The sequence below is a fragment of the Mus caroli genome, chromosome 6 (assembly GCF_900094665.2).
Source record: "Mus caroli chromosome 6, CAROLI_EIJ_v1.1, whole genome shotgun sequence".
Lineage (NCBI taxonomy): Eukaryota > Metazoa > Chordata > Mammalia > Rodentia > Muridae > Mus > Mus caroli.
The window spans coordinates 42,933,074-42,952,566 of NC_034575.1; the positions used below are offsets into that span (position 1 = coordinate 42,933,074).

Below are 19,493 nucleotides of genomic sequence, written 5' to 3' on the forward strand. Positions count from 1 at the left end.
CCCAACTCTCTCTCTCTCTTTCTTTCTTTCTTTCTCTCTCTCTCTCTCTCTCTCTCTCTCTCTCTTTCTTTCTTTCTTTCTTTTTTCAAAACAAGGTTTCTCTGTATAGCCCTGGCTGTCCTGGAACTCACTCTGGAGACCAGGCTGGCCTCGAACTCAGAAATCCGCCTGCCTCTGCCTCCCAGGTGCTGGGATCAAAGGCGTGCACCGCCACTGCCCAGCTAACAGTTGAGTTTTTCGTTTGCTGATTGGTTTGTTTTGAGAGCTAGGATCTCACTGTGTATACAGGCTGACCTTGATCTCGCCCTGCCTCAGTCTCCCCACAGCTGGGCAGGTGTGCTTTACTGTATCTTCTGGTCACAGGCATTGTTTTTTTAAACTTGCACCCGGAGGAATAGACTGCATCCTTGTGTGCAGCGTTCATCCTGGGATGTACTTTCCATATGATCAGATTCTCTCTCCCACTTCTCCACACCTGTCCCCTAGGCTGTCTTGGCATGTGCCCCATTCCTTTGCCTTTCAGTAGCCTTGCAGTAGCCTTTGGAAGACTCAGTGCTCAAAGACACAAATGCTTATTTTAAGCATCTCTTTTGCAGTATCATTCCACTACTCTGTATTATTATGCTGTGTGCATACATGTGGGTAAGTCAGAGAACAGATTGCAGGGGTCAGTATTCTTCCTCTACTGTGTGCTTCTGGAGACCTAACGCAGGTCATCAGGTTTTGTTGCAAGTGTCTTTACCTGCTGAGCCATTTGCTGGTCCCAACAACTGCTTTTAAAACTGTTCAGTTTTTACGTATTTATAGACAAAACTTTTGGAAGTCATATACCAAATAATAGTAGTTCTACTTCAATGATGAGAATGATATAAAACATTTTTTCCCTCTGGGGCTTGGAGAGGTGGTTCTGCAGTTAAGGACACTTGTTGCTCTTGAAGAGGATTCAAGTTCAGCTCCTGGCACCTATATGGTGGATCACAACAATCTGTAACTCCAGTTCCAGGGGATCTGGCACCCTCTTCTGACTCTCCCAGGCACTAGACATCATTGGTACTCATACATACATGCAGGCAAAATACTCATGCACACAAATATTGTAAACAAACAATTATTTTTTTAAAATGAGGAGCAATTGAGAAAGACACCTGACATCGATTTTTGGTCTACAAATTTACACATATGTGCATGCACACACACACAATGTAAAAATAATAGATTTCCTAGGTTAGCCTCATAAAGATGACGCCGGTTGAGTTCAGTAGCCGGGACTTCTTGTGTTTTTCCACTGTGATTCACACTCATATGTGTGATTTGCAAGAGAGATTAGTTACAGGTTGTGCATGAATATCAATAATGCTTCCTACCCCAGCCCACACATTGGTAAATCCATGGAGTAGGAGCTCTGACTACCAGTGTGGAAGATGTGCCTCAGAGGAACTTGACAGGGTTTTCCCTTTCAGGTTCCTGTGACCTTTGATGACGTCACCCTGTACTTGCTGCAGGAAGAGTGGCTGCTGCTGGGTAAGCCGCAGAAGGACTTCTCTACTACTGACAAGCTGACAGCACCTCGAGGTATGGATTCCAGCATCTCTACCACCACCCTTAGTCTAGATCAGTGTCTCCTGTCTCATCTGGGCCAGGGCATCCTGAAGAATTTTTTGCAGTTCTTTGACTTCTCTGGGTCACTTTGCCATCTGCTCAAGCCCAGTCCTTTTCTTCTCTTTTAAGTTGGCCGGGACAAATAGGAAATGCCTGGCTACCCAGTGCTTAGAGCTGTTTCCCTGTGCAGGGTGGAACAGCCTGTGGATCTGTGGAGCCCCCAGGACCCTGGAGGGACACAGTAGTGGTCAGAGCATTGGTTTGGCAAACCTCATCTCTCTCCAGCTCCACACATTGATACTCGAGTGCTTTCGACCTCTGAGGCCTTGATTTTCTTAAGACAATTTAATGAGATTAAATGAGTCCAGAAACTTTGCACAAATGTAGGTATTTTTCATCTCTTCTGTTTTACACTTTTCTCTGCTTTTGTGCTACCTTTTGTGCCAAGGACAGAAGTAATTGTGTTCAAAATGTTTGTGCACATGCATGTTCTATTCTAGATTGAGTATCCATAATCCAAAAATCTACAATCTGAAATACTCCAGACTCTGAAATCTGCACTCATAGGTTTTTGATTTTTGGAGAATTTACATTAGGGTGCTCTACTGGTAAAGTGCAAATACTTTAAAAGTTGAAATTTCCCCAAATCTAATAGTCTTATAGAGCTCATGCTGGTCTCAAATTCCCTGTATAGCCAACGATGACCTTGAGTTTCTGATCTTCCTGCATCTACTTCCTCAAGTACTGGGACTGAGCTCAGAGCCCTGTCCTTTCTAGGCAAGCACTCTATCTGCAACTTCATTCCTAGTCCCCACGGCCCCAAGCCTTTTGCATGAGGGTAATTACCTTGTGTTTGTTGAATGCAGCTTAATGACTGTTGTTCATGCCTTTCTCATTCCACAGAGGGTGGATAAAGGTGTGGGAGCTGTGACCTCAGTGTTGTGTGGGTGGTGGGATTGTAGCTAGTCTGGGTCCTGTCTCCATGCCTGCTAAATACAGATGAAAACCACCAAGTCCCTGAAGCTTCAGATGTAAGGCAGTAGCTCCCAGGCTGCAGTGGCTCACAGTGGGAGTTCTGCTCCACTTTGCTTTGTTGTTTCAGCTTTCCCTATTTTAGTTTGGATTCTTTACTGTGTTTAAGTTGCCAACATTGAGCCATGGGGAGTTTTTGTGTACACGCACAGCTCCCTGGCATCTCTTGGCAGATGGGACTATGTGCCAGTGCTGGGTCTGTGTCCCACAAAGTTGCCTTTTATTTGCTTTTACTATATGTGCATGTATGTAGGTACACCATGTGTGTGCCAGGTGCCCACAGAGGGCAGAAGAGGGTGTTAGATCCCCTGGCACTGGAGTTAGAGGTGGTTGTAAACTGCCATGTGAGTGCTAGGAGCTGGATCAGGGTCCTTTGATGCCGCAGCCAGTGATCTTGACTACTAAGCCATCTTTCCAGCCCTTTGAACTAATGATTTAATACCATTTTAGCTTTGCCTGTGCTCTATTCTCTTAGGGGTCTCACAGCAGAGTTTCTAAACCACCAAGCCAGACCACTTGGTTCTCACGTTCTTACACCACCCATAGCCTCACAACACTGAGGATGTCCCAGGCAGAGCCCCTCCCGCTCTGTGTTAGGACTTGGAGCCAAGCCCTCATGGCTTTTCTGTGTTCCCAACTCAGGACCGACGGCTGCCAATCGTGAGCTATTCCGTGGTTTGGGGCAAGCCACCAAGCCATGGCTAGGCAGCATCCAGGGCCAGAGGAGTCTTCTGAACCATCACCCTGGTGAGTGTGGTGTGTGCATAGAGGCCGCGGGTATCTACTGACAAGGAGCAGGGTGGGAGCAGTAAAGGCCAAGCTGCTGTCTGCCTGTTCTCCACCAAGCACAGGAGGAACACTGTCCTTCCCATAGCCGTTACCTTGTCTGAATGCCACCCTTGCCTGCCCTGGTACTCTGCCCTCTCAACCCCTCCCTGTGGTGTTTGCCCTGTACCATATGTTTGTTTATACTGGAAATTCTAAAGAGATGCGACTGTTTCACCTTCTGCTTTATTTTCAGTGCCCATAACAGTGCCTGGCACACAGTAGTAAAATTGTCACTAAGTGAATGAAGAAATGAATGAGCAGCTGTTTGCTAAGTCCTAGGGTTGGCATCTGTGTTTTAGGAGATGACAGAGTGAACACAGTTCCTCTTGTGGGAACACAGGTAGTAGGGCCCATGCCCTGTGTTAGTCAGAACCACAGACTTTGCTCTCTCTTGTGGTTTCCTCAGATAGACCACAGGCATCTTTGGACTGCTGTGATTGCAAAGATTGCAGAGTCCCATTTGTCTCCCCTTGCGTGGCTCTTCATTTTGGTTGTAACAGCTATAAATAGCTTCATGTTCAGTTTTTGTAGACTGAACAAAAATACTGAGCCCTTGGCTACTGACCACTGAAATTTAGGTTGGTGCCTAAGAAGTGGCGTCAGGGAGTTACAATTGTCTGTTTCATTTCCTGTATAGAAAGAAAGTTCCAGTTTAGTTTGAAGAAGAAAAGTCTTCATGAGGGCGTGAGAGTTTGGAACTTTGAATGGTTAGGGTGTAATAAAGGGAGCTGAGCCCTGAACATCATCTGCATCATCAGATAGAACTGCAGTAGCCCTATTTATTTGCAGTGTGTACCCCACTTTTATCAGTGATGTCTCTCCATAGTTTCAGATAAGTCAACCATGGTTAATATAATACAGTAAGGTATTTTGAAGAAGAGAGACCATATTTCCATAACTTTAATTACAATATTATTTTTATGTATAGATGGGGAAAACACAGTATATAGAGAGTATGGGACCCTCCATGGCCCAGGCATCTGCCAGGGTCCTAGAACACAGTACCGGAAGACAAGGGGGACAATTGTACTCAGAGGTACATTGCAGTTTACCAAAATGCTATCCATCCTGGGGTTGTACATATGCCCAGAGGAATGGTGACTGTCTTGCCTTACAGTGCCTGAGCAGAGTGCCAGGGCCAACCTCTTGTCAGGCCCACCCCAGAGGGAAGTTCCTACAGAGGGACAGAGGGACAGTGCTGTCCAGTTCTGTGATCTCTCTAAACCCGGTGTGTCCATGCCCTCAGAGTTTTAGCCTATGTAAGCTGTGAACCTAGGACAGGGCTATTGTGGCCTTGATCAAGGCACAGTGATGGCCATTTGATACAATGTATTTAGCCTTTAATTTTTTCTTTTGAAAGAAAGCATTTTGTTAAAGCACACCTGTTTGATTTCTTTCTGCCTTAGGCAAGATGTGTGTGAGGAGTCTGAGACAAGTGAAAGTCGAGAATTTGATTATAATATTATATTAGATTATAATATTCTTTAGAGTAAGTAGAGAGGAAGTGGTGTTATTTTAGACTGAGTGTGTTCCATTTTTCTCTTTCCTCAAAAGGAAAAACCCATGTGAACTGTATGGAAGAAATAGATACGCAGGGATCCACCAGAGAGAAAGGACAGTACCTGCCACCGCAAAAGGAATCCTGCCATGCTCACTTCAGTACAGAGAGCAGCACAACAGGGAAAGACTGGACAGGAAGAAACAAGAAACTCCCCAATCCCTGCTCCATCCAGAAGTCATGGTTTACAAAGTTTCCATGGCTGATCATGAATGAGGAACAGGCAGCTCTGTTTTGTGCTGTCTGCTGAGAATACCCATCTGTCAGAGACAGAAGGTCACGGTTAATAGAAGGCTACACAGGACCATTCAAGGTGGGAACTCTCAAATACCACGCCAAGAGCAAGGCCCACATATTCTGTGTCAATGCCCTGGCCGCCAAGGACCCCGCTGGGCAGCCCGCCTTCAGTGTCACAGGGAGAGTCCTGCAGATATCCTGGCCAGCCCTGAACACCTCCTCACTGCAGATGACCCCACACTCTACCTGCCAGGGCCTCTGGGGGACTTTGATGGCCTAGATGAACTCCTGTCTAGCCCAAGAGCTGAACCAGAGGATGCTTCAGGGAGTGGAGCCATCCCTGCATTGTATTTAGACTGCGAGTCGGATCTGAGGCAAAAAGAAATTGGCAGTGACATCCTCGGTCCCTCAAATAGCAGCACCTTATTTAAGGACAGTATTGATTTCTGCAGCCAGGTAACACGTGTGTTGATTGTTGTGCCGTAGAGAGGGGTCCATACTGAAGATGACATAAAATGGAAGATGATGATAGAAAAAAGAATAGTAGCGGTACTCAGCACTGGCATCCTGGGGTCACCAGAGCACGTGTGCTTTTATATTTTCTGATATTTTATGTAAATGAGTGTCTGCCTACATGCGTTTGTGCATCACATGTATGCAGTAGCTGTGGGAGCCAGAATCAGGTATCAGATGCCCTGGAACTGGAGTCATAAACATTAGGAGCTAGCATGTGTGTGCTGGGAACAGAACCAGGGTCCTCTGGAGGAGCAGCAAGTGCTCTTAACCAGGGAGCGTCTCCGGCCCCGGCTCACAGTACTTTAATGTACTAGGTGCTGCCCCAGCTCACAGTACTTTAATGCACTAAGTGCTGCTTTAAATGCTTTACAGGTACTAAGTCATTTAGTAGGGACAACGGCTGGGTTATCTCTGTTATACAGGCAGAAAAGCCCAATCCTAACTTCTCACAGAAGGATCAGTGATCTTTATCCAAGAACTCAAGAAATGGTCCACCATAAAAGCCTGAGCATAGGCCATGCTGTGATAGTCCACATCTTTAACTTTTCTGTTTTTTTTCAAGACAGGGTTTCTCTGTTTAGCTGCCTTGGCTATCCAGGAACTTGCTCTATAGACCAGGCTGGCCTCTAACTCACAGAGATCTGCCTGCCTCTGCCTCCTGAGTGCTAGCGTATAAAGGTAGGCATCACCCGCCTGGCTTATCTTTAACTTTTTAATGTCGCAGAGTTTTCACAAGTGATGAGCCGTGTCTAAGGTTTGGTAAATACACCATGTTTGGAGAAAACTAGCTCAGGAAGAAGTGACTTCCTGGAGTCCAGAATCCATAAACTGTTGTGGCCGGTGCTGGCCTCTGCCCGGAGCCCTAGCCACCAGCCTTGTACTTTCCTTCCATTTGGTACAGGTCTGCTGGACCCCAGTGGATGACAGTGCTCAGAGTCAGGAGCTAAGGAGTCTTTGAGTGACTCAAGTTTTCTCCAGCTCTCAACTATTGCCAGCAAGTAGGATTTAACAGTAAACTGCTGGTGATCAGGGGTCAGTTGGTAGCTCAGCTGTTCCTCACAGATAACATTGGAGGGAGCCTTCTACCGTGGTGGAGTTTTTTCAGAATCCAGAGGAAGAGCAAAGCTTTTTCTCTTCCTGTTCTTGGTTTTCAGCGTTAGGAGGTAGTAAGAACAGGTCTGATCTTCAGAGCCTCGGGACTCTGGGAATGTGGTGTGGGTAAAGCCCTCCTCAGTTAAAAGCATCTCTAGTTCTTTTTAACTGTTGCTTCCTTCACATCCAGCTGGTGTATCATGGAGACAGTCAGTCCCCTCTACAGCCACAGTGGGTATAAGGTGACCTCGGGATTCCACAGGTGGCCGTGTACAATCAGAGATGCTGTTCTCCTGTGAGTTTTTCCTCTTTCTTAATGATCCTTAGATTTGACTGAGCCAGTTTGGTTTAACTGCTATCTGGAGCTTGTGGATTTGATGACTTTCAGCAGGGAATTCATTCCTGAGCCTCTTGGTGGGCTTTCCGGGGGGAAAGGTGTCTTCAGAAGTCTGCAGACATGCCTCGTGTCTCACTCCAACATGTTGCAGGAGCCTCCTGACAAGGAGTGGGCTAAGGCTTCCAGGGCGGCCGGGGAGCTCCCTGCAATGTTTGAGGACTTGGCCGTGTATTTCACTCGGGAGGAGTGGAGCCTGCTGGACAGGCAGCAGAAGGAGCTCTACAGGGATGGGATGCAGATGAGCTATGAGCTGCTGGCTTCCCTGGGTAAAGCTTTCCATCGGCTGTTCTACTCTACTGTCATTGGTCAGAGACCTCAGGGCAGCTGTGGCAATCTCCCATTTTTGACCTTTCCTTATGGGTAGAGAATGAGCCTGTCTTCTGTCCCTCAGAACCCTGCCTGCTTTGGTTCACTGTACTGTATCACCTCTTCATTCATCTTCCTGCCCATGCATGCCCCAGTTTTCTACTCCCATTAGTTGGCTATCAGCCATATGCTGGGTGTCCAGAGCACTAGTGGCATCTGCAGGCCTTTGAGTGAAACTGAAACAGCTGAGTTCCATAAGAGGTTTGGAAGAGTACCCTGGGGCTACTGGCTCCTGATGATGACCAGTCAGTCTGGGTATGAGAGAGAGGAGTCAAGAAGCCTTCAGCGAAGTATTAAAAGGGACATAAATCCAGGTCCCCTGGATGAAGGAAGGACACCTAGACAGGACAGAGGATGTGAATGGCATGAGCTGAGCCTGAAGACAAGTGGACCTCTCAGGGTTTCCACTCCATCTCAATAGCCTGAGGCTCTTCTGTCTTTTCCAGCCATCATTAATGTCAGTAGGCCGGAGCCTTGGGAAATTATGAGGATAGCAGAGCTGTACGGACTTCTCCTGCATCTGTTTCTCCTTCTTCACTTTGCATCATTGTGGCAGACACCCCAGTTGGCCATGCAACATCAGATGGGAAGAGAGCTTTTGTCTTCTAGAGCTGGTGGTTCCTAGTTTCACTAGAGGGCACTGCAGCAGGAGTTGGCAGGGCAGGCCACTGTGTGCACACAGGAACTGCAGCAGCGCCTCTCAGAACTGCTGCAGAATCACTGCTTGACTGGCATGTCCCTTTGTTTATACTACAGCTATAATCTGGATTTCTTTCTAACACTTTTCCCTTTTTTCTTTTTCTTTTTAGTGTGTATGAGTGTTTTGCATGTGTATCTGTGTACCATGTGTTTACAGTGCTGGTGGAGACCAGAAGAGGCATCGCATCCCCTGGAACTGGAGTTATAGACGGTTGTGAGCTGCCATGTAAGTGCTGGGAATTGAACCTGGGTCCTCTGGAAGAACAGGCAGTGCTCTTAACTACTGAGCCATCTCTCTAGCTTTACTTTCTAACATTCTTCTTCTATATACTTTTTTTTGGTCATTATTCATAGTTCCATAATTAGTCTTATGGGTGTGTGGTACTGAAGTTTGAATCCAGGGCTCGTGTGTGCTAGGTGAATGCCCTGCCACTGCAGTACACCCATCCCACCCACCCAGTTGATTGCAGTGCTTCAATGGCTCCCTGGACATTTCAGAAGTTACTTAAGTAATCATTCTCTCATGGTGACAGAGGACTTGAATTTGTCCCCTAGGTCTGGGTGCCTATGAATGTGGCGTGCTTTCAGAACCTCAGCACCACAACCGGACAGCTAGGCAGCAAGATATTTTTGTTCCTTGTATCTTTTCTCAAAGTAGTATGATCTACGTACATAAGAGTGCGTCATAGTTCTCTTTTGGTAATTTTCCCCTCAATCCTTAATGTCTGGAAGTGGAGGCAGTGGCTTTTCTGTGGCCTGAATGTCTGCCAAGGACTGGTCCGATGTTGAAAGCTTTGTGTATGTTTGATGTGATACTTAAACCAACTCTGCAAGTAGGCAGTCATATTTTCCATGTGAGAACAGCCTCCAGGTTGTAGTCATTTGTATGGTAAGTGTCCAAAGTGAATCCTGCTGCTCTGAACTGAGTATACATTGGACTCAGATAAGAGCCTTCCTTTGTATGTTTGTTACTAGTCGGACTCTCTCTTTGAATGAGCGCGTTTGTGTTCTTCATGTTGGTATAAAAATGATGGCACTGTGTGATGGTTTGTATATGCTCAGCCCAGGGAGTGGCACTGTTAGAAGGTGTATCACCATGGGTGTGGGCTTTGAGATCCTTATCCTAGCTGCCTGGAAGCCAGTATTCTGCTAGCAGCCTTCAGATGAAGATGTAGAACTCTCAGCTCCTCCTGCACCATGCCTGCCTGGATGTTGCCATACACTCACCTTGATGATAATAAACTGAACCTCTGAGCCTGTAAGCTAGCCCCAATTGAATGTCCTTATGAGAGTTGCGTTGGTCATGGTATCTGTTTATAGTAGTAAAACCCTAACTAAGACAAGCTGCATAACATAAGGTCATTTAAAGTTAAAGTTAATTCCAGTCCTTTAGTCTTTTTTCCCCGCCTGCCCCCAGCTAATGGATGGTCTGTCTCTTTCTCACCTTCCCTGTAGGTCACTGTTGATTCTGTCACCTTAGTGGGACAGAAAGTGGACAGGAAGGGCTTTATTTGGCTTACACTTCAATATTATACTTCATCAAAGGAAGTCAGGACAGGAACTCACACAGGGCAGGAACCTGGAGGCAGGAGCTGATGCAGAGGCCATGGAGGCATGTTACTTACTGGCTTGCTTCACCTGCTTTTTTATAGAACCCAGGCCCATCAGCCCAGGGATGGCACCACCCGCTATAGGCTGGGCCCTCTCCTATCAAACATTAATTAAGAAAAAGGCCTTGCAGGCTTGCACATAGCTCAAGCTTATGGAGGCATCGTGTCAACCGAGGCTCCCTGTTCTCTGATGACTCTAGCTTCTGTCGAGTTAACAGAAGACTAGCCAGCACAACTACTGAGCTTACAGCTCCAGCTCTGGATCTGTTTTCAAATAGACATTTCAGTTTGGTGCAGTCAGTTTAATATTAATTTCCACCTGTTTAGCCGTTGGTTGGCTCAGAGATTTTCAGCAGATATAGACTTTTAGTCATAGCCACTCACCTGTCAGTTACAAGCACCTGGCTGTTCCAACAGTGCTGAGCCTGCAGAGGATAGTCATCTTCTCATAGAGAAGAGGGCTTGGTTCTACCTGGTTTTTCATGGCATTTGGATGGTACCCAGGGCCTGGTACACACTGGGCAAGTGCTCTCCCTCTGAGTTCCATCCACTGCCCGTTCTGCTCTTAGTGTTAACTGTGCCTGTCCCTCTCTCAGTGTTAACTGTGCCTGTCCCTCTCTGTGTTAACTGTGCCTGTCCCTCTCTCAGTGTTAACTGTGCCTGTCCCTCTCTCAGTGTTAGCTGTGCCAGTCCCTCTCTCAGTGTTANCTGTGCCTGTCCCTCTCTCAGTGTTAGCTGTGCCTGTCCCTCTGTCAGTGTTANCTGTGCCTGTCCCTCTCTCAGTGTTAGCTGTGCCTGNCCCTCTGTCAGTGTTAACTGTGCCTGTCCCTCTCTCAGTGTTAGCTGTGCCTGACCCTCTGTCAGTGTTAACTGTGCCTGTCCCTCTCTCAGTGTTAACTGTGCCAGTTCAGCCCTCAGTGTTTCCTGTCAGTCTTTCATTTTTGGATTCATTCACTTAGAACTGTCTTGCCTGTAACTGCAAAGTATCTGACTGCTCCTTTATTTCCATGTTTAACATTCTGTTTTCACACTTTGATCGTTTTTGATGAGGTCTCTTGCTTCCTGCCAGAAAACATCTAAAAACCTAATTTACATTTAGCTGGTAAGAAACTAATAAAGTTTGTCATTGGGCATGGTGGTGCACGTGTGTAACCCTAATCCCAGGACTCAGGAGGCTAAGGCAGAAGGATCAAGGTTAGGGCAGCCTGGAGATAGAGGGTGGGAGCAAGCTAGGATCACAGGAAGTCTTCTAGATTTGATTTTGGGGGTGAACCCTGCCACCCTGGGGATGAGAGTAGCCAGGGAGGTTTAGTAGTCGTTATTGTCTTGAAGTTCTCCAGGTCAGGCTAAGTGAGCTCGGCTGGGCTCCCTACGGTGGTTCTCTGAGGCCCAGAATCAAGGTACTGGCCAGGAGGCGCTGCCTGAGAGGACCTATGGAGGAAGAGCTGCACGCTCGTTCCCGACAGTGGTAGAATCCTCTGTGTGGTTGAGGAACTGAGGGCTTGGTGTTCTTGCTGGCCGTCAACCAAGCGCCAGCCTCGGCTGTTCTTGTGACCAGCGCCACAGCCACAGGAGAAAGGCAGTGAGTGGCTCAGTCCCCACCTTCCCTACAGCAGGAGGAGAGGCTCACAGTTGAGTTGACAGCTTCCCCCCAGACATCCCCAGCACCTTGCTTCCTGAGCTCCTGCGTGTTGGCTCTTTGACTCCCTCTTTGCTGAGAGAGCAGTGTTGTGCTCTCTGTGTTTGTGCCGTGACCCTACTCCAGAAGGGGAGGTGGCGGGTGTCTTGTTTTAAAAAAATCAGCTCTTTGATAATTTTTATACAAAGTGTTTTGATTGTATTCACCCTTTTCCCCCAACTCTTCCCAGATCCACACCCTTTCCTTACCCATCTAACTTTGTATCATTTAAAAAAAAAAACCCTCATTGAGTCCAAATTATGCTTTTGGGTACATGGCCTTTCATGGTGGAGCATGGGCTACACCTCTCTCTTTCCCATCAAATGCCAGAAGGGGTGGCACTGTGTGCCTACCTCCCCTCCCAGTGCTTGGATTTTGTCTGACTTGAGCTTGCTCAGTCTTGTGCATGCTGTCATGGCTACCCTTGTTCATATGTGCAGCTGCACATTTGTGTGTGGGAAAACACTGGCGCTTACACTCTTCCTGCCCCCTCTTCTGCAGTGATCTCTGTGATGGGGAGATAGCTGTGCAGAGCTGAGCACTCCAGTCTTTATGGCCTGCATATTGATTACTTGTGGGCCTCCATTAATTGCCATCTACTGAATGATTCATCTACTGAATGAAGAAAGAAACTTTTCTGATGAGGGTTGAGAGATGCACTAACCTATAAGTATTTTGATAAGCCATTAGCAGGTTGTTAAATACTATGTTCACTTAAGTACAATGATAGTAATCGTTCTGCCCTCGGGCCTATGCCCTGTCTAGCCATAGGTTCTTGGCCTCAGTGATGGTGTCAGGTGTCGAGTCTGTCTTAAGGAACTACTATTAAAAGTAATCAGCAAGTGATTGGTTACTCTCAAGACAGTTACCTTACTGTTGCACCAGTGGGCATGCCTTGCCAGGCCAGTTGTTGTTGTAGCTTGCAGGGTTCAATAAGTGGGTAAAATGGGTAGTTACTTCCCCCACTAGTGTGCATAGCACCGTTCTTGTAGTGTGAGTGCTAACCAATGGGGGACAGTGCTTCTAGGTCTTACGAGCTTGATTTGCTCATGTTCCAAGACTCAAGTTTGTGGTGTCTATAGCAACAGGGTTGTCCTATCAAGTTCTGGAGGATAATCAGTGACCTTGACATTTCCTATGATGGTTGAAGGTTTGTGGTCTCTCACTGGCCAACTGCAAAAAAGGAAACCCATTTTTGCCACTGAGTTTTTGGTTTGTTAGCCTGAAGTGTCTAGTAGGAGCCTTGTTGCCCTGCTAGAGGCAACAGACCCATTTCAACTCTTTTAGAATTATATTTTATTTGTTTAGAATTTGTTGTATATGTGTGCATGCCTGCCTGTCAGAGGACAACTTGTGGGAATTTGGTTCTCTCATTCCAGTGTACGTAGGTCTGAGAAATTGAACCCCGGTTGTCACACTCGGTGGCAAGTTTTTTACCTGCTGAGCTATCTTCCTGGCGCTGGTGCCTTGTATTTGATGTCTTCAGCCCTCATAGGCAGACACAGTAAGCACCCTTTGCAAGTGTTCATTGCTCTTCCTGGTTTAACTGCAGATGTACCTGGTGATTCCTACTGTGGAGGATGAAGACATGGTCTGTTACACCACCCAGGTCCACTTCTCCCCCTCCATCCTCTTAGAACAGGAACAGCAAACTTTTATGGTTGCATCAATGTAAGTTATTTGCCTGATTGTGTTTGTGTGTTATTTACTGCTGAGTGCTACATTGTGCTTTGTCCTTCATTGTAGAATTTTTTCATATTTTTGAGGGGGGGTTAGATTTTTTTGTTGTACTTGCTTCGATTCTTCCCAAACAAACTCTCGCCAGTGGGGCTAAGACACTCCTCCTCTGCTGTCTTTCCCTGTGGCCACACATCCTGAGGACGGTTGCATTCATTGGTTATCTCAGCACTTTCCTCTTGGACCTTCTAAACGAGTTACCAACCTACTTACTTAGCCTTCCACACAGCTGTGGCTTAGCGACTCCCTGGTCACGTTGTCACTTTTCAGCGACACATCTTCAAGTAGTTTCCTAACACACAGTGGATGCAAAAGCTTCTTTTTTAGACACTGCAGATTTGCAGGGGCCTCCATGGTACCCCGAGGACTGAGGGATGATTGATGTGTGTGGGGTTGCAGATGGAAACCATTTCCTTAGTGTGATGGGAAAGCCCTGCTCTGCTGTGGTTTTACTGATACTGCTGAGAACCTGAGTGGTCTTCTTACTCCTACATCTCTGAACACAGCGTATTACTTCTCCTCTGAGAGCCTTTAACGTCTATCCCAGCGGCTCAGCAGTCAGAGCGTCACCTGCTCTTGCAGAGGACTTGGCTCTGTTCATGTCTCATCTACAGATGACTCCCTGGCACCCCACCCAGATGCACCCACATCTGCTGCTCTCAGCCACCTGCAACTCCAGCCTGGGGCACATTACCCCTCTGGTCACTCGTGCACACATGCCCACTACAGACATGCGCAGTATTAAGTAATAATTACTGTTGAAAGTCTAGTGCATTGTTCTAAGGTCTTTCGTGATATGCCTGCAGAGGCTATTAGTACATTTTGTTCCCTCCGTAGCATCATAGCTGGGGAAGGTGTCCTCCTCCGATTTTCTCAGTGATTTCTTTTATCTTTTCTTCTGTTATTTCTCAAAACTCTTCTGTGTTTTGTTTCTTTTTCTCTATTTTCTGCTTTTGTTCCCTAACAATTCAGTTTTGAGTTGTTTTTGTTTGTTTGTTTTTGAATTTTCTATTTTTCTTTTTCAAATATGCTAACAACTCGTCTATAGATATTTAATTTTTTATAAAAAATGTTCCTTTTTTATTAAGCTATTTATTTGCTTTATATCCTGATCAAACCTTCCTCTCCATTTTCCTCCCATTCCCCCCCTTCCCACCCCTCCTTCCCTTTCTCTGTGGAGAACAGGAGGCTTCCCATGGATATCCACCAGCCTTGTCATATCCCGTTGCAGTAGACTAGGTGCATCTTCTTCTACTGAGGCTGGACAAGGCTGTTTTATTTCTTTTTCTCTTATTTTCTGCTTTTTTATTTCCCAGTAAATCTGCACTTTGGGATTTTCTGTTTCTGCTGTTGTTTCTGAGCCCCTTTCCTTTCTGCAGCACCATAATGGCTTTGTTACCATCGATATTAGGTCTTTTGTTCCTGTTTTTAAGAGATTTGTTTATGTATATGAGTGTTCTATTTACATGTATGCTTGCATGACAGAAGAGGGCATCAGATCCCATTACAGATGGTTGTGAGCCCCATGTGATTGCTGGGAATTGAACTCAGGACCTCTGGAAGAGCAGTCAGTGCTCTTAACCGCTGAGCCATTTTTCCAGCCCTTATTATTTTTCTTGAAGTCCTTTATTGTTAAAAGTATTTCTTTGGGGGCTGAAGAGAGGTTTCAGGGTTAAGAACATTTGCTGCTCTTCCAGAGGACTTGGGTTTGATTCCTGGCATCCACATGGTGGCCCACACTTGTGTAACTCTAATCCTAAGGCCTGTGAGGACACCAGGTACACACATGGCACACAGACATACATGCAGACAAGACACTCATACACATAGGTAAATGCTTTTAAGAAAGTTTATTTTTATTTATGTGTATGTTTGTGCATGTCTGCCATGTGTGTGTGGTGCCCATAGAGATTAGAAGACTGTCATATCTCCTGGAGCTGGACTTCGGAGCAGTTGTGAGCCACCAGTGTGGGTGCTAGAAACTGAACTTGGTCCTCTCGAAGAGCAGGAAGTGATCTTAACTGCTGAGCCCTACTCCAACCCTCAGGATAAATTCTTAGCTCCTGTTTTAAGGTTCCATGTTCCCTGTAGTATCTCTAGACCTTCTAGTACTTTCCCCTGCTTGTTTTCATATAGGAGGATTTTCTTAAGCTATTATTTTTAAAGTTCATTTCTATTTAAATATAAAACCTTGTTGGATGTGGTAGCAAGGACAGAACCGTCATCTCTGCATATTACAGGGACAGGGCTAGCTTGTGGTGGGCTATGTGCTCTGCCAGCCCAGTGATAACATGACTCTTTATTTCTGCAACAGAGCCTCCTGCTACCAAACCAGACTTGATCACAAAACTGGAATAGAGAGCTGCGCCCTGGATCAAGGACCCTGATGGATTAAAGTCAGGGAAAAGTCCCTCCCTAGGTGAGATTGTAGAAAAGTCTAGGCCACTGGGACGTGCAGAAAAAATAAGGTCCTCTGTTGAGCAGTGTGCTGAGGGAGCTGTGGCAGAGCTGGTGGGAAGAGGAAAATGGGGGACACTGGGCGAGAGGAGTGGGGTGGCCCTGACTCTCGGTGCTCCTCTCCTCTCCTTTCCTCTTGGGGAACAGTGACAGCTCTGTGGCCTGTGCGAGCTACATGCTTTACACCCCAGTCCGTCATTCCCTGGCTGGGAGCCTCTCCGTGTGAGTCTTTACATGCTTTCAGAGACGCACGAGAAAGTGCTCGCATTTAACCCCGCTTGCTTGTGAAGCTTCACAAGAGGATTCAGGTTGCCTGTGTGATCTAAGGGTGGTTGATTGGGTTCATCAGTATCTGGTAGCTCAGAGTCCTGTGGTATCAGGGTGAGTAGGCTGGGAAGCCAGCGAAAGAACAAACAAGGGTCTGCCTCCTGTGTTGGGGAGCCAGGTTGGCCTTCACTAGGAATGTTGGGGAGGGCTCGTGGAGGCTAGCAGTCATCTCTAGAAAGAGAGGTGGTGTTCAGTTTCTCTGCTTTACGCAAAGGGACACTTACTCAGTGAAGGTGCCTTAGCCAGTAGACCACATGGCTCAGAACAACAAATCTAAGCGTAATTTAATTTCTTCAAAAGGAGAAAGAAGAGGGTGGCGGTGAGAGAAGCCAACAGCCATACTCAGGCCTCAGCTATAGAGTCCATCTCACACGCAGCCTCTGTGGAGGCAGGTAGCATGCACTGCCCTCCCAGCATGTGTGGAGGAGAAGTGGACGGACCCAGGAGTGTCAAGAGCACATACAGGCCCCGTTCCATTCAGAGGTCATGGTTTGGGCAGTTTCCCTGGCTAGTCATGGACTCCAAAGAGACCAAGCTGTTCTGCTCTGTGTGCATAGAAAGACCAACTCTCCATGACAAGTCGTCCCGCTTGGTCCAAGGTTACACTGGGCCATTTAAAGTGGAAACTCTAAAATACCATGAGGTCAGTAAGGCGTACAAACTGTGCGTCAACACCGTGGAGGTCAGAGGTGACAGACCTCAGCCTGCCCTCAGCCCAGAGATCTCCAGCGACCTCATAGCTAACATGGAGCCCTTCTTCAGTGCTTCCTACTCCACCGCCTACCACTCCAGGCCTCTGAACGACTTCCACAAGGTCTTGCAAAAGCTCCAGAATACTGGCACCACACTGTTAGGCAAGTACCGGAACCGCACCACGTGCACCCAGTTCATCAAGTGCATCTCCAAGACTCTGAAGAAGGAAATCCTCAGAGACATCCGGAGCTCCCCGTGTGGGAGCCTGCTATTGGACAACTGCGTGGACTCCTCCAGCCAGGCCTGCGTGGGGATATACATGCGCTACTTGAAGCAGACAGGAGGTGAAGGAGTCCTACCTCACCCTGGCCCCTCTCTCCAGCGAGACTGCCCTGGATGAGCTGGAGGTCCCTTTCCGGAAGCCTGACTGGGTGGTGGGGCTGGGGACTGATGGTCCTGCCACGCTGGGCCACAAGGGAAGCCTCGTGAAAAAGTTCCGGGAGATCATCCCTCAGCTGCTGCCCGCGCACAGTGTGGCCCATCGGCTGCACGTGGCCGTGGTGGATGCTTGTGGTAACATCGACCTGGTGAGGAAGTGTGACCGGCACATCCGGACTGTCTTCAAGTTTTATCAGTCCTCACACAAGAGGCTCGGTGAGCTGCAGGCTGTCGCAGCCCCGCTGGAGCAGGAAATCCTTCGTCTGAAGGACTTGAGCGCCGTCAGGTGGGTGGCCAGCAAAAGGCGCACTCTGAATGCGTTTGTCATGAGCTGGCCTGCCCTGGCTAGGCACCTCCAGAGTGTGGTGGAGGCTGGGGACCAGGTTGGTCAGAGGGCCAAAGGCATGCTGAAGCTGATGAAGGGCTTCCATTTCATCAAGTTCTGCCACTTCATTTTGGATTTTCTGAGCATCTATGAGCCTCTGTCTGAGGTATGCCAGAAGGCTCTTGCACTGGTCACAGAGCTGGATTCGACTCTGGGGCGTGCCTATGTGGCACTGGAGAGTCTCCGGCTAAAGGCAGGGCCTAAAGAAGAGGAGTTCAATGCTGGCTTCCAGGACGGGCAGCTCCATGGCATCTTCCTGAACAGAGTAGAGATGGCTGAGCAGCGATTCCAGTCAGACAGGGAGAGGATGATCCTGATGGGGGCTGAGTACCTCCAGCAGAGATTTAGTGCAGACCGGCCCGCCCAGCTCAGGAACATGGAGGTGTTAAACACCACGGCCTGGACTGGCGGCACCGAACTGGCCTGCTTTGGGAATGATGACATTCTCAGCCTTGCCAAGTACTGTGCTCTTTCTCTCCCAGCGGGATACAGCGAGGAAGCCCTGCTGAAGGAGTGGCAGAGCTTGAAAGCAGCCACCCAGAACCTTCCGTTCTCCATGCTGTGTAAGTGCGCCCTGACTCAGCACTGCCAATTCCCTCTGCTGAGCAGACTCGTGGCTGTGGTGGTCAGTGTGCCCATCTCCACTTCCTGCTGTGCACGGGGGTTCAAGGCCATGAGCAGGATCAGGACGGAGGAGCGAACCAAACTCTCCAATGAGGTGCTCGGCACACTCATGATGAATGACAGCAGTGAGTGGTGTGGCGGTGCTCGGCACACTCATGATGACAGCAGTGAGTGGTGTGGCAGCTGCAGAGTATGACCCTCAGCCAGCCAGCCAGCACTGGTATCTGACCTCTTCAGGACGCCGCTTCAGCCACATCTATGCCTGTGCCCGGGAGCCTACCGGCTTCCATGCCAATAAGTACACAAGATCATTAGCATGGGAAACAGAAAAGCCTCTTGTGCTTCCAGTCCCACACTGAGCCAGAGTCTAAGGGCCTGTGGAGTATTGCAGAGTGCTTGAGCCCGAGACTCAGCCCCTACTTCCTGTCCATTTGTGGTTTCAAAGCTGTCAGGGTTCCTGCAGAGCCTCAGTCACCCTGATACTCAAGCCCACTGCCAATGACCACAGGCTCAGAGGTAAAATAACAGTGGGAACAGTAGGAAGGTGACCAGCTAGAAAAGGGCCAGGAGACAAACCCTGTGGTCCCTCTGAGCACAGGAGTGCGGGCCTTGGTCTTCGTGAGGACTGGAGAAGAGGGGAGGATGGTGTGTCTCCTACCTGGTGTACAGCTCAGGACAGTGTAAAGAACATGCAGTTTCGAGGTCATCTACCCCAGACCTAGGTCTAGCTCCGCTGCAGGTCAGTGTCCTGGTGCTGTGATTTTCATCCAGGAATGAGTTAACACACAGCAGTCTGACCAGTAGAGCATATGCTGCTAAGATAAAGCCCATTGCTGGGAATTAAATTCAGGGGCTGGAGATGTCAGACAGGGATGCGATCATGTTCCAGGCTGGGTTGGGTTGGCTTGGTGCCAGGCAGTGGGGTTTAGAGAGAGGAGAGAGGAGAGTGGTTCAGTGGCTGTGAAGGAAGTGGTATGTAGAGCTATACCATCTGGGGCTGTGGGGATCCCTGGGAGCCGGGAAAGCCTGAAAACAGGTAGGGAGCATTTAGCTAGCCATCAGCCTGCGGGTGGGGTTGTAGCTATCCGAGGACTGAATGGGAAATTACCCTCTTTTCCAGTCCTCATGGAGTCCAAGGCCCGCACTCGTGTGAGGGCTCTCCACACTGCTCAGAGGGAGCACAGGGTTTGTCTCCTGGGCCTTTTCTAGCTGGTCACCTT

At 48.1% G+C, this 19,493-nt stretch overlaps 2 protein-coding genes across 2 annotated transcripts in view; both read left to right on the top strand.

Annotated features, from left to right (window-relative positions):
* Positions 1-5,988, top strand: part of LOC115031285 (zinc finger protein 862-like) — an 8,830-nt gene extending 2,842 nt beyond the window's left edge. Inside the window, exons 3-5 of the mRNA XM_029478207.1 lie at positions 1,461-1,572; positions 3,274-3,378; positions 5,014-5,988. Of these exons, the coding sequence (XP_029334067.1) occupies positions 1,461-1,572; positions 3,274-3,378; positions 5,014-5,267 (471 nt within the window). The 3' untranslated portion in view covers positions 5,268-5,988. The remainder of the gene's footprint in view (positions 1-1,460; positions 1,573-3,273; positions 3,379-5,013) is intronic.
* Positions 5,989-8,519: 2,531 nt separating this feature from the next.
* LOC115031326 (zinc finger protein 862-like) lies at positions 8,520-18,692 on the top strand. The gene is made up of 4 exons (XM_029478736.1): positions 8,520-8,550; positions 13,165-13,283; positions 15,664-15,768; positions 16,434-18,692. Exon 4 carries the CDS (start codon positions 17,591-17,593, stop codon positions 18,467-18,469), a length of 879 nt encoding a protein of 292 aa, XP_029334596.1. The 5' UTR covers positions 8,520-8,550; positions 13,165-13,283; positions 15,664-15,768; positions 16,434-17,590; the 3' UTR covers positions 18,470-18,692.
* The last annotated feature ends 801 nt before the right edge of the window (positions 18,693-19,493 follow it).